General features: G+C 37.6%; 1 protein-coding gene across 2 annotated transcripts in view; it reads right to left on the bottom strand.

Annotated features, from left to right (window-relative positions):
• Window positions 1-12,215, bottom strand: part of SEMA5A (semaphorin 5A) — a 361,263-nt gene that overhangs the window by 240,589 nt on the left and 108,459 nt on the right. For both annotated transcript variants that reach the window (XM_068396639.1, XM_068396640.1), the window contains exon 3: window positions 6,422-6,608. In XM_068396639.1, coding sequence (XP_068252740.1) covers window positions 6,422-6,554 — 133 coding nt within the window. In that variant the 5' untranslated portion in view covers window positions 6,555-6,608. The remainder of the gene's footprint in view (window positions 1-6,421; window positions 6,609-12,215) is intronic.

Genomic DNA, 12,215 nt, shown 5'->3' with positions numbered 1-12,215 from the left:
TGTCTGTGCAGCTCACTAGCCACTGCTGCCACTGCTGATTTTCAATTATCAGAAATGTATTAAAATTATTAACATTCTATGATGGTCCAGCACTCGTCTGGGATGCCAACAGAACTGTAAATTGATGCTTCCTTTAAAACATGGTCACTCCTCACCCTTAGCCAGTATGCAATTCCTTTGCGCAGGGAATTCAGTCCCTGCCATACCCTGTTTTTTATTGGGAATGCACACCAAAGGTACTGGGTGATTCAGGGAAATAGTAAGGGGATAGCATCCTTCAGTCTTCAAAGATATAATTTTTTAAATGAACTGTAAGCAGTTGAAAGTTGCCATTCCCCAGCAAGGCACTTAGTCTCCTGTACAGAAGTATACGGTGGAGGAATTATTTTCCTCCTTAAGAGGAGGTTCTTGGCAGGGCAGTGCAAGCAATCTCGTAGTCCTATCGTCTAGACAAACCAAAGTTGCAATACCTAGCAATCAACTTTTCTTTGCTGATGAATCATCTTTATTTAAAGAAAAATCTAAAAGAGGATAGGAGATGGAAAGCAATACACCTCAATCCCACTGCTGAAGCTGGCAGAAGGTCTTTAAAGTGTATTTTTGAAAACCAGTGGAAAGAGAAGGAAAAAGCATTAAAAACTGAGCAGCTTAGTAGACTAGTATTAATTTAAACAGTAGCTTGCAACAAGATTAGGGGAAAGAGAAGAGGGTACAAATAAAAACAAGTTCATACACCACGTATCGTTCTTCACTCAGCCCACACGTTATTTCCTCTTGGCACACGTTAAGTGCGTGCACTTCATATACAAACCACACAATAAAATGAACAGAGAGATGTACTGAGTCTATATTACTTAGACAAACATCAGTGAGGGAATTCTATGGTGGTTAGACAATAAGGTTAAGAAAATACATTTCTTAGGATTCCTGAACCAAGGAATCAAAAAATAACTATGCTATTTTTCTTTTCTGGTTAACCTCAAGTAGAAATGAAGGGTTTATGTTCATTTCTTCTATGGATTGAGACATGTTATTTTTGAGCATGTTTATTCAACAGATAACTTCTTTACAGCACAGCATGTATTTAAACTATCACTAAATACAGCTTCTAAAATTATGTCAACTGATGTTTTTTTGTTGAGACAGCACAAACATAAATTCTGATTATTTTATACGAGCGTAAAAGAATGAGATTTGCCCCAGAGCAGATGATCTCAGCTGTACTCTCAATATCAATTAAGTCAAGTTCACAACTGCACTTTATATCTGATAGAAAGGCCTAAGAAATTCGACTTTATGCACGTAAACTGCAAGACAGTCAATACTTATAACTTCACACCTGAAATTAGAATTGGGTCAATTTTTTTTCCAGCTTACTCTCACACACCGCTAAGCAGTTGGGATGGCCCCTTCCATTCTACCTCATGGATGGGGTCTGCCCATCGTGCTGTAGCACAAGTCTTCATCTGAGTGTGTGAGTTTTGACAGGTTTGACAATTTCAAAGTTCAGAAAATGGTGGGGTGGGGGTGGGGGGGTGCGGGGTGCAGAAACAAGGTGCCACTGTAACTACTTTTACACTTTTTTTTTTCTTTTTTTTTGTTTTGTTTTGAATCAGTAATAAAATATCAGCTCCACAGAGAACTACCACAGAGGTTTTATGGAGCAGGTGGCTAAGTGCTTTGAAACCTATGGAAATATTTAGACAAATGTTACACTACTCAACTGGTTTGCTTTGTTTTTTACGTAAGAATAGTTCAACTTTTATAAACAGTTGTTGTTCCTCATAGGCACCTTATTTTTCTAAACAGTGTTTGCCTGCGATTTACCCCTCATTGTTCCTACCCAGAGGAAATTCGGTTTCCACAGCCTTTTCTTACTGTTTAGGTTAAACACATCCCTTCAGTATATTAAGAGAGTGTATTTTCCAAGAAGTTGACCATCAGTAAACCCTAATACACTTTACAGAGCTAACATTTCAGATTTACATACACATGAAAGCATATCCAGATAAAATAAAATTTAATAAAAATTGTAAGGCTCTATTGTTAATGACCAGCTTATTTCAGCCCTTTTTCTTTCTTAACTCTTAAGTTATTTCAAGCATAAATATACTTATTTACACACTGTAAACAAAAGGAAACATATGCAAAGACCAATAATCTCACACTATGAGTCTCTGTGTGTCTGTTCTGTCACCCGCACCTTGTTTCCTTGCACACAATTCTGTAAGTTGCACACATTTTATAACCTCTTGACTAACGCCTCTATTGGACTTATGCTAGCATAGCTGATGAATCCTCAGCACATGCCTGTAACATATGCAGACATTTTTTTTTTAACTTTTTTTTCTTTAAAAGCCTGAATTTCAACAGACTACCACACCTTTGCACATCTGGTGGCAGACTCCTCCTTGGAGAGAAAGGAACTTTAAAAAGAGGGACCGTGAATCATCAGTTAGTCCCACAATATAAAACACTGAACTGCACGCTACCAGGATGACCCTGTCAATCTATCCCATACTTAGAGGTCTGCTTTTATATAAATCTGATCTCTGTGATAGTTCCTATCAACTTTAAACAATGAGAAAAGGAAATTTCCAGCTTCCAAGGAAAACACAAAGTGCGTTATTCTAGTCTAGGGAAGACCTATGACAACAGATTTTAGAGCTGAAACAACATCACGGTCTTTCAGCTAAAACTATTTAGCTGGGAAAATCAGTGATAGAAATACCATATGCCTCTCTACAAAAGGTAGCTTGACAGGTTCATCACCTAAGTGAGCAGTTTTTGATGGGCAGTGGGAAAGTAAGCAAGCTCTTTCAGGAGATACACTCCCTTTCCATATTTCACCATGACAACTCCTGGGGACTACTTTTTCTTTTCATTAGTTTTTTGCAGCTGTTTATCCATACGCTACACCAGACTCTCAATCCATTAGTTTTATTTAATAGTTTATACTCCAACTACCATGCCTCTCAAAGGAAGACAAATCAAATAAGTACATTGCTATTTTGGCATGCCAGAAACTACAAAAAAAAGGCTTTAGTCAGTTATAAATAAAACAAAAGAGTTGATATCTCTGTAAAGTTAGTACTGAGTTTACAAGCTTTAAAGTACCTACCACTCAATACCACTCAAGCTTAGTTGATATGCAGCATCCCACGCAGCATTTAGCTCTGGTGGATCTAGTATTATTATAAGATGACTTTATGGAATAGTGTATTAATACAGCATTGAAATTAAAGGTTTCATAGATTTTAAGAATTGATTTCAGGTGTCTGTGCTGGTCTAGCAGCGCTAACAATATCAACAGATACAGAGGCATTTTCCTATAGGCATTCATGAAGTCAGTAAACACCACAGGAAGAATGCAGAAATCTGGAAGAGGGATGGTTGAATCCTGCAACTCCTACTGAAGGATTCATTCACAGAGTAGTTCTTCTCACACACACTTCTTTTTTTTTTTACTTTGATACCTCAAGTACTCCATTCCTAACATACAGGTTCAAACACAAACCTCTCAGTCATCTTTTCCTTCAGTCTCCTATCTTCTGTTTTCCCTTAACTAGCAGACCTGGAACTACAAGTCAACCGCTCTCTGCCCACACCAGTTACGTTACGCAGCTATCACATACTGTATAGTGGTTTGTAAATATGTTTCCACAGGTACTTTCTAACATTTACTGTTACCTGACAGTTTATTGTGGTGAGTATGAACTACAGCTTGTCAGAATATTTTTAAGTGAAGGAAAACTTTTTCAGGATATGTCAGTTCATAAAAGCTAAGGTATGTCATGGATATGTACCAATTACTGATATTTTTACCACAAAGCTCAAGAGGGAGTCTGGCATTGAAAATCTTACTAAATCTCATATTAACAATCTGACAATAAATGCTTCTATATAATTGTATTTACAGCAAAAAGGAATTGGTTTTGTTCAGTAAACTCTAACTGTGACACTATCTCTGGCTACTTCAAAAGATGCAACTGAAAGAGGATGACAAAGGAAGTCTCTGTCCCCAAAAAACCTTAGCATACTAACTTAGAACTGGAGGGCACCACTAGAAATTAAATATGACAGAGAGCAATAACAGTCTAAAGGTAGGATCAGGCTACAGTCAAGCTACTCTCCTAAATGTTGGCTGAATAAGATTAATAAACACATTTTTAGTCAATGTTTAGCACATGGCTCTGGTAATGAGTCTCAATTATTTGCTTTTACAGTTGCATATACCATAATAAAAGTACATGCAGTGATCCCTTAGTTTGTGAAATTAACCAGTTAAGTGCCAGAATTTTAACTGTGCTACTTTAATTTCCAACATTGTGTATACGTGTTATGATAAAAATAACATTTAACTAAATTATAAGCACAAGATGAATGCTAAGAAAACCAGGTATTTCATCAGAATAAATCATACTATTTAGTCCATCAATAAATGAGAGATAAAGGTCCCTCCTTCACAACAGACTGATGGTTTGTTGTTCACGGGTACACAACGTAACCACTTTATTTAATTCTCCAATGTACTGGAGAAATGGACAGCTGGTCCCATTACTCTTATTAAACCATTAAAATGCCAGAACAAAAATACTTTCTGTAGAAAACACATTATTTTCTCTAACTTTATGAAAAGAATGGAAACAAATCTTTTTTCAACTAAAATTCAATAAATCCTAATTCACTGGAACAAAAAAAAAATACATATTTGCTTTCTCAGAAGAACAGGAGGAATGCAATATGTTATATATCTTAATCCCTCCATCCTCATAGCTGCAAACTATTTGGAACTTGGTCTAAGCTGCAACACTAACAGAAAAATCTCAATTCAAGTAAATAAAAAAATCAGATAAGTTATTAAATGCCTCAGGTTTTTACAGACAAGATCCTCTAAGTGTTCTTTGCTTTGTTCCAACTGTTCCTCAGTGGTCCATCCCAATACTCAAGACGACAATCACATACATGAAGAGACTGGCCTGGCAAACCAAGGAACTCATGGTGGAGCTCCAGTGCAAAAAATGTTGTATGTATGAGGTGTAAGGGACAAGATGACCAAGGAGGAATTTAGAAACACCACATGGGCATGTAAGGATTGTGTTAGGTTAAACAAAGTTCAACGGGAGTTAAGACTTTCATGGAATGTCAAGGGCAACAAAAGCAGCTTCTACTGCTACAATAGTAACAAAAGGTTGAACAGGGAAAACAAGCCTGTTACTGAATTGGGCAGGTGATCTAGTGCCAGCAGACACAGATGACACTGAGGGACTCAACACCTCCTTTGTTTCAGTCTTCACCAACAAGGTCGTAAAGGCATCTGATGTTTAGCGAAGGGGTTCAAGAACTACCAGCAGTAGATGCAGCCTGAGTTAGGGATGTAGATGCAGCCTGAGTTAGGGATGACTTGCAAGATCTCAACCTATATAAATCCATGGGATCACACAAACTGCATCCACAGACACCAAGATAAACGGCCACTCTTCATCTCTAAGAAGTCACAGAGATGAAGGAAGGTCCTCAGTAACTGCAGGAAAACAAATGTGGGAACTACAGGCCAGTCAATCTCACTTAAGTTCCTGGGAAAGTTACAGAGTTAGTCTTCTTGGAATGCACTTTTCTGGACATATGGAGGAGAAGAAGGTGACTGAGAACAGTAAGCATAGATTTGCCACAGGTAAATCATTCCTGACCAACCCAGTTGCCTTCTGTAATAAAATGACTAGTTTTAATGATGAGGGGAGAGCAGGGGATATCATTTATCTCAAGGCTTTCAACACTGTCTCACTGCAAGTTAGGATGTTACAGTCTGTCTCTTCAGGTGGGCAACCAGATAGGTAAAAAGATGGTTGGATGATCAAGCCCAGAGAGTAAATGTTTAATGGACCTTACTTCACCATGAGGCCAGTAACAAGTGGAATATCACAAGGGTTGATTCTGGGACCTGTCCTGTTTAACAACTTAATCAATGACCAAGGGGAGGCAACAGAGTGCAGTTTGTAAAGTTTGCAGATAACACCAAATTCAGAGAAAGAGCTGAGAAGCTTGAAGGCAGCACTGCTGTCCAGAGAGACCTAGATGAGCTGGAGGAATGGGCCAACAGCAACCTCATCAAATTAAGTGTACACATGCAGAGTCCTGCATTTGGAATGGAACAATCCCCATGCAACAGTACAGGCTGGTTTTAATCACAGAGGAAAATGAGTCACTCTCCTTTAAATGATACATTCAGCACCAAATGGTGAACAAACTTTGCAAGCCTAGTTTAATTTAACTTGTACAGAATACAGTCCAGGTTACTATATAACAGCTCTGAATGCACTTTTCTTTCATACCATTATACATTAAAACCAGAGATTTCCATGAAGAGATTACACAATCCTTAGCCTACTTCTGGAAAAGGTTTTTTGCGCTTACCCCTTACCTTTATATGCAATAACTGGGTGCTCAGCTCTGTGGCAGTGGGTATCTTCTGTTGTTGTTGGCTCCAGTACCCCTAATACCCCAAGTCCTGCCAACAGCAGTGCAGGGAGGCAGCTTCCTTTCATGGTGGTCATGCTGTCCTCCACAGCAGTCACTTCTTCTAACTTGCACTCATGTGTGAAAAGCACCTGGAGAATTCAAAGAAATTTACTCAAGCACAAGAGCAAGCCACAGAAAAAAATTAGATAATTCTTGATGTTTAAAACAAAACAACATTGCTTTCTGTCTGTGTAGTATTTGACTCCTCAAAAGTATCCTATCAGCTGCTCCTCTAATTACTTCATAAACTTATAATCAGTTACAAAATTTAGGAATATTGATTTATCACCCAGCAGGATTCAAAAACTGTTACTTATTCCTCCCCTATTCTACTTTAAAATTTCATTTTTGGGAAAGTAATGTTCTGCAACTTTTTTTTTCTTCTTTTTCAGATACAGCAAATGTATCTAAATCTATGTTCCACGTTCGCTTGGATCCAGAGGCCCTTGCTCTGCCTTCCTCACAAAGGGAAGAGTTCTTTGATTCCCTGCGCATATAAGGTAGGAAAGGAATTGTTCCTTAACGTTACTGACTGTTTTGACAAAACAACATCCCTAGAGCATGTATTTTTTGCCTATGCGTAGAGTATGTATAGCACAGCACAGAAAGACGTAGGACAAGGTTTACCTCAATGCTCTGACAACGTAGCTTTGCTTTACAGGAGGGAGAGTCACTGGTTCTGACACTGGCTTAATCCCTCCCCATTTGCCAAGACTGATGACAAGGTTGTGTATGGCAGATTCTAATGCTGAAGACTCCCTTTCTACTAAAATCTAGACATCAATCAACTATGTAATGGCTTTCATTCAGTACCAGAATAAAGCTGAAGTTTCAATGCCCTGATTTTTTGAAACATCCAATAACCAGACGCGTGTAAGTAACAGAACATTCACGATGTCAATATCATTTTAGATCCAACCTAATTCCTTCAGCTTTATCATAACAAACATTCCAAGCAGCAACAACTTAATTCTGTGACCCAAAAAACTTTCACCACTAGCAGCTTTACTGAGTCCCACAAGCTTGCTTGCTGACAGCACACAGTTACTAGATATCACTGCCTTTCACAGGGGGAAGACTGGAGATTTGAGACAACTCCATAATGGCAGAAATGTTGTTCCACTAATTAATGGAGCAATTCAGGAAAAAATAATCAACAATATTGTCTTCTAATACATTTGATCTCACGGAACTGCAGTGTGCTGTTTAATAAGGTGGAAGCTTTCTATTTGTGTAAAATAAACATCTTAAACACATGAAACAAAGGGCTGTTAATTAGAAGTTACTCCACAGTAAGACCAGGTTTAAAAGCTACGCTTACAATGCAGAATGGGTAGTAAACATTGCTCCCTAACATTACTCTAGCACCAGCTTGTCATAAGATGAACAGCTCTTCTCTTACCACTTTATTTTTCTGCCCTTAGAAGCCTTCCAGCTAAGACCTGGACACATCTAATCCTCATTAATTTAAATTAAAATAAATAGATCAAAGACATAATACATCTGAGCGGTACATAAATTTAAGTCAATTTTAGCTTCTCTGCTAAATTTGCTTATGTTTCAGAAAAAAAGGCGCAGGGAAGCTTCTAGGCAGTTAAACTCATATTCCTACCTTTCTAAGTAGTATAACTTATGATGTCATGTACCAATATGAATCTGTCCCTATAAATTGCTTGTGGCTCACAGCAGGCAGTATCTGCTCATAGAAATTCTGTGCACTCACATATATAGGGGCATAAAGCGTTTATTCTAATGTTTAGATAGTTCATTTTCTGCAAGGATGACATTTCCAGCATCATGCACTATTCTTATCCAAATTCAACCAGTTTTTGTGGGTTATTTCATAGCTAATGGATATTTCTAACTTACAGATTATACAAGTACATTACTATGAGCTAGATTTAATTCAGGTTTCTGTAAGATTATATATGTGTATTTAGGAAGCAAAATGAAGGACAGATACCACATCACAGACTCTCAAAAGCTGTTTTTCTTGCACACAGCACAGCAGCAGGTAATCGAACACCTAGTAATATGGTACTTTCATGTTAAAGAAACACAAACTTTATTTCTTTTAATTTGTTAAGTATCAGAAATACCCATATATGTGTGAATATAACAGACAGAAATTAAACAAGAATAAAATGAAACATTTGTACTGGAAGCTCAGCCTTCTCTGTTTCCCTGGCTGTAAATGAAGCCCCATGGTCTTGAGAGGATTTCTCCCCACCTATACCCTGTGTGCAGAACTCAGTAACAGAAACAAAGATTCCTTCACAACAATACTTTTCCTCAGCCTCTAAATCCAAACAGCATCCTCTGGAAAGACAGGCTACTTACATGCCATAGCTGGCCTCTGACATAGTTGTTTACATGTGTAGTCATGCTGTAGGAGAATTTTGGGGCCAAATTATTTTTTCCCTACCTAGCTGAACTCCTTCTCTCACTGCATGCGTCTCGCATGGTAAAAATGGAGGCAGGAAACACTCCTTTCTCTCAATCAGAATATCCAAAGACAAGGTTAGACTTTGAAGGAAAGACAAAGAAGGATGTGAATGCACTTCTGATAATATATCCCAGAGAAAAACAGTAACAGTTTAAGTTTCTCTCTACCTCAACCTCTACCTGTTTAAATTTCTTGTGCTATTTTATTAAGTGTATTAATTATTTTAGGTGTATTTAATTTAAATGTATTAAATACATTGCAGGGAACTGCAGGTAGAAGCTTACTTGAAACTACTCAGAAGAGAATCTTCAGAGACCTGATCAGACAAGAGAACAGTAAATCAAGGTAGCAGATAGAAACCTCATCACAAGTTCTCGCATGAGAAAAGGACAAACTTTAAGTCAGCTGAGCAACTGGAAGGAACAGGAACTCACTATCCACTTCATTACACTACAATATGCACAGAAGGAGAAAGAAAAAGGAGTCTGGAAACTGCACTTAATACAATGCTAGAGTAAAAAAAACCAAAAACAAAAACAAACAAAAAATTCCCCACACAAACAAGAGAGACCCAAAACCAAAAAACCCCAACTAAACAAAAAAACAAAACACAAAAACAAAAAATCACACAACCCCCAAGAACAAAAAAACCCTACACATCACCAACCCCCCCCAAAAAAAAAACAAAATAAACAACCCCAGCAAACAAAACACACACCTTCAACATGTACCCACAGCATGAACAGATGAACAGACACCTTAGAAAAGCCTTCAACAACAAATCTTTTTCCACGGAATTTGCAGGGGTTAGTTTGCTCCCTCCTGCGCATCCTTGAGTAAGGACCACCACATAAGTTCCACCTCTGCCTGTGATACAGGCTCTAAGAGCGAGCCTGTGGAGGCAGCACCTGAACTCCGTACCACGCAGCTCTGAAACACTGCAACTGAGAGCCAGAAGTTTTGAAGCAGGCAAATGAGTCTTGCCTGAAACAGGCCCTTCTCCTTACTGAAAGTGCAACTATTGTGCCAAGAAGTGATAGTTCACACCTGGAGCATAAGACACACAAGCCAAGAGAACCCTAAACAGGAAGAGTTTAGGCTAGTTTCCCTGATTTCTGTATCATTTCCATATGCAAATCTCTCTCAACAATGAAATATAATAGTCAAGTCAAAACTCTTCAAAACGTATCCGTAATAGTGACACTGACAGTCTTTTTAACTATTGCTATACATTTGGGAACCTATATTGACCTATATTATTTGTATAGTTTTTCTAGCATAGATCATTAATCAGACTTCTGACAAATTGCATTTTACAAGTGTGTAAAACAATCTGAGGGTGCAAAAGGAAAAAAAAAGTAAAATTATGAAACGCAATATATTTCAATATATTATTTTATTTCTATATGTAAAGGATCTTGTGCACTTATTCGCTCCCTCATTCACTTTTTTTTGGTCTAGCTTGCCTAGAAGAAATATGAAGATGAATGAGGCCCATTAGGTAAAGGTATTATTTTCTACAAACATAGCATTTAGCTTCTCCATCAAGAGTATTTGATGAGGAAAAAAATAGCAATTCAAGATTTTCTATTTTAGCTAAGCCAACAAAAGACACCTATTGCTAAAGAGAAAAAGTGGGAATAGCTAAGCATGCAAGGCATGTAACTGCTACTGCTAGGTCCAAGTAGATTCATTTAGAGACTATTCCCTCCAGGCACTGAAGTCATATATTTAAAATGAAATAATCAGGATGTCAATAATTCTACATCAGTTAAGATACACCATGTTAGAAGTACAATTTACCTTTGAATTATAAACTACATTTTCTTTTGTTTGATTAAAATAAGCTGCTGTATAGAAAAAGAGAGTTGCCACACTAACTGCAGCTGTCCAGCAGCAAAGATGCTTTCAAATTATTATCTTTGCTGATTCTGCATCAGTTTAACTGCATTTTCAGTGAACGATGAAGTGAACTTATGTCAATATAAGTATACAAACAGCACAGTTTGGCATGGTTTAAAGATGCCAGCTTCAGGACTGGTTCTGGGTACATGCATCCTCAAGCAGGTCTGGTGTTTCTTTACTTGCACACCAGTGTCTACTCTCGCAGATGCGGCTCATGTAATTTGCTGTGGGAGACTCATTCCACTTCCCCGGGTGCTTCACTCCACTCTTGGTTTGCAAAACAGTAAAAGTTTTATAAAAATTCACTCATGCTAACTAACTACTCAAGATAACATGCACCTTGGTGCACAAGCATGAACCTGAAAAAAAGTACTTGTCTGATGGAACAGACTATACTTTGTATGGGTTCATTAGAACAGAATTATGAGTCCAAAGAAAGATGTTGTCCCATATTGCTTCTGTACACACTTTAAAATAGTTAGTACTAATTATTTCATCTTTGGTCACATTAATTTTATTAAAAACACGTATTTTGTGTAGTGGTACCTTTTTAAAATTTATTAAAACAATAGAACATTTGCTTACTGCTGCAAGTGATGAGCAGACAGGGAAAATTGTTTCCACTTTAGCAAAAAAAGCACATGTTGTTGTGTATTGCTAGTAAGCATACGGACAAATCAGGAAAAAAAGGTATCAGCAGTCATATGGTCATAAAACTGGAATACATGAACACCCCTACGATGTAGCTCACTGCCTTCTTCTGTAATGGCTCTTGATTTTTTAAAGCCAAACTCCTCAAATTCATACAAATCATTTGAGAGGAAGACTGCTAGAGAAAGAAACATGTAAAAAAGGCCTTATCATCACACCTACCAAAAAATCTAGCTACATTCTCAGGCAATGTGTACACTCTCAATTCCCAGTCCTGGCAACACCACTAGCAACAATTCCTGGAGCCCAGAAGGAAGAAGGGATGGAGGCAGGGCGCACATCAAGAGGGCTGCATCAGTCTGAAGTAACAGTGCTCCTCTCTCCTCTAGTGAAAAATGTGAATATTGTGTGCCAAAGACATTCACATTTCACTTTTTTCACAAATGAACTGTGATTTTTTTTAGTTGCCCTTCTAATAATATATAGACACAAGGTGAATAAATATCAAAACTCATTTACATCTTGTTTCCAAAAAAGTCAACCACTTGTTTTTACTATAATGATTAATCCTGTTCCTCTGTCAAATGCACAAATAAAAGCTATACTGCTTTATAATATAATTACTCTGAAATACCTCCCTTACTCAGTACAGCTTTAGAAAAACGATTTGCATATCACTCAGATACACAATTAG

This window comes from Nyctibius grandis, chromosome 3 (genome assembly GCF_013368605.1).
Source record: "Nyctibius grandis isolate bNycGra1 chromosome 3, bNycGra1.pri, whole genome shotgun sequence".
Lineage (NCBI taxonomy): Eukaryota > Metazoa > Chordata > Aves > Nyctibiiformes > Nyctibiidae > Nyctibius > Nyctibius grandis.
This window is presented reverse-complemented; position numbering and strand designations above follow the sequence as displayed.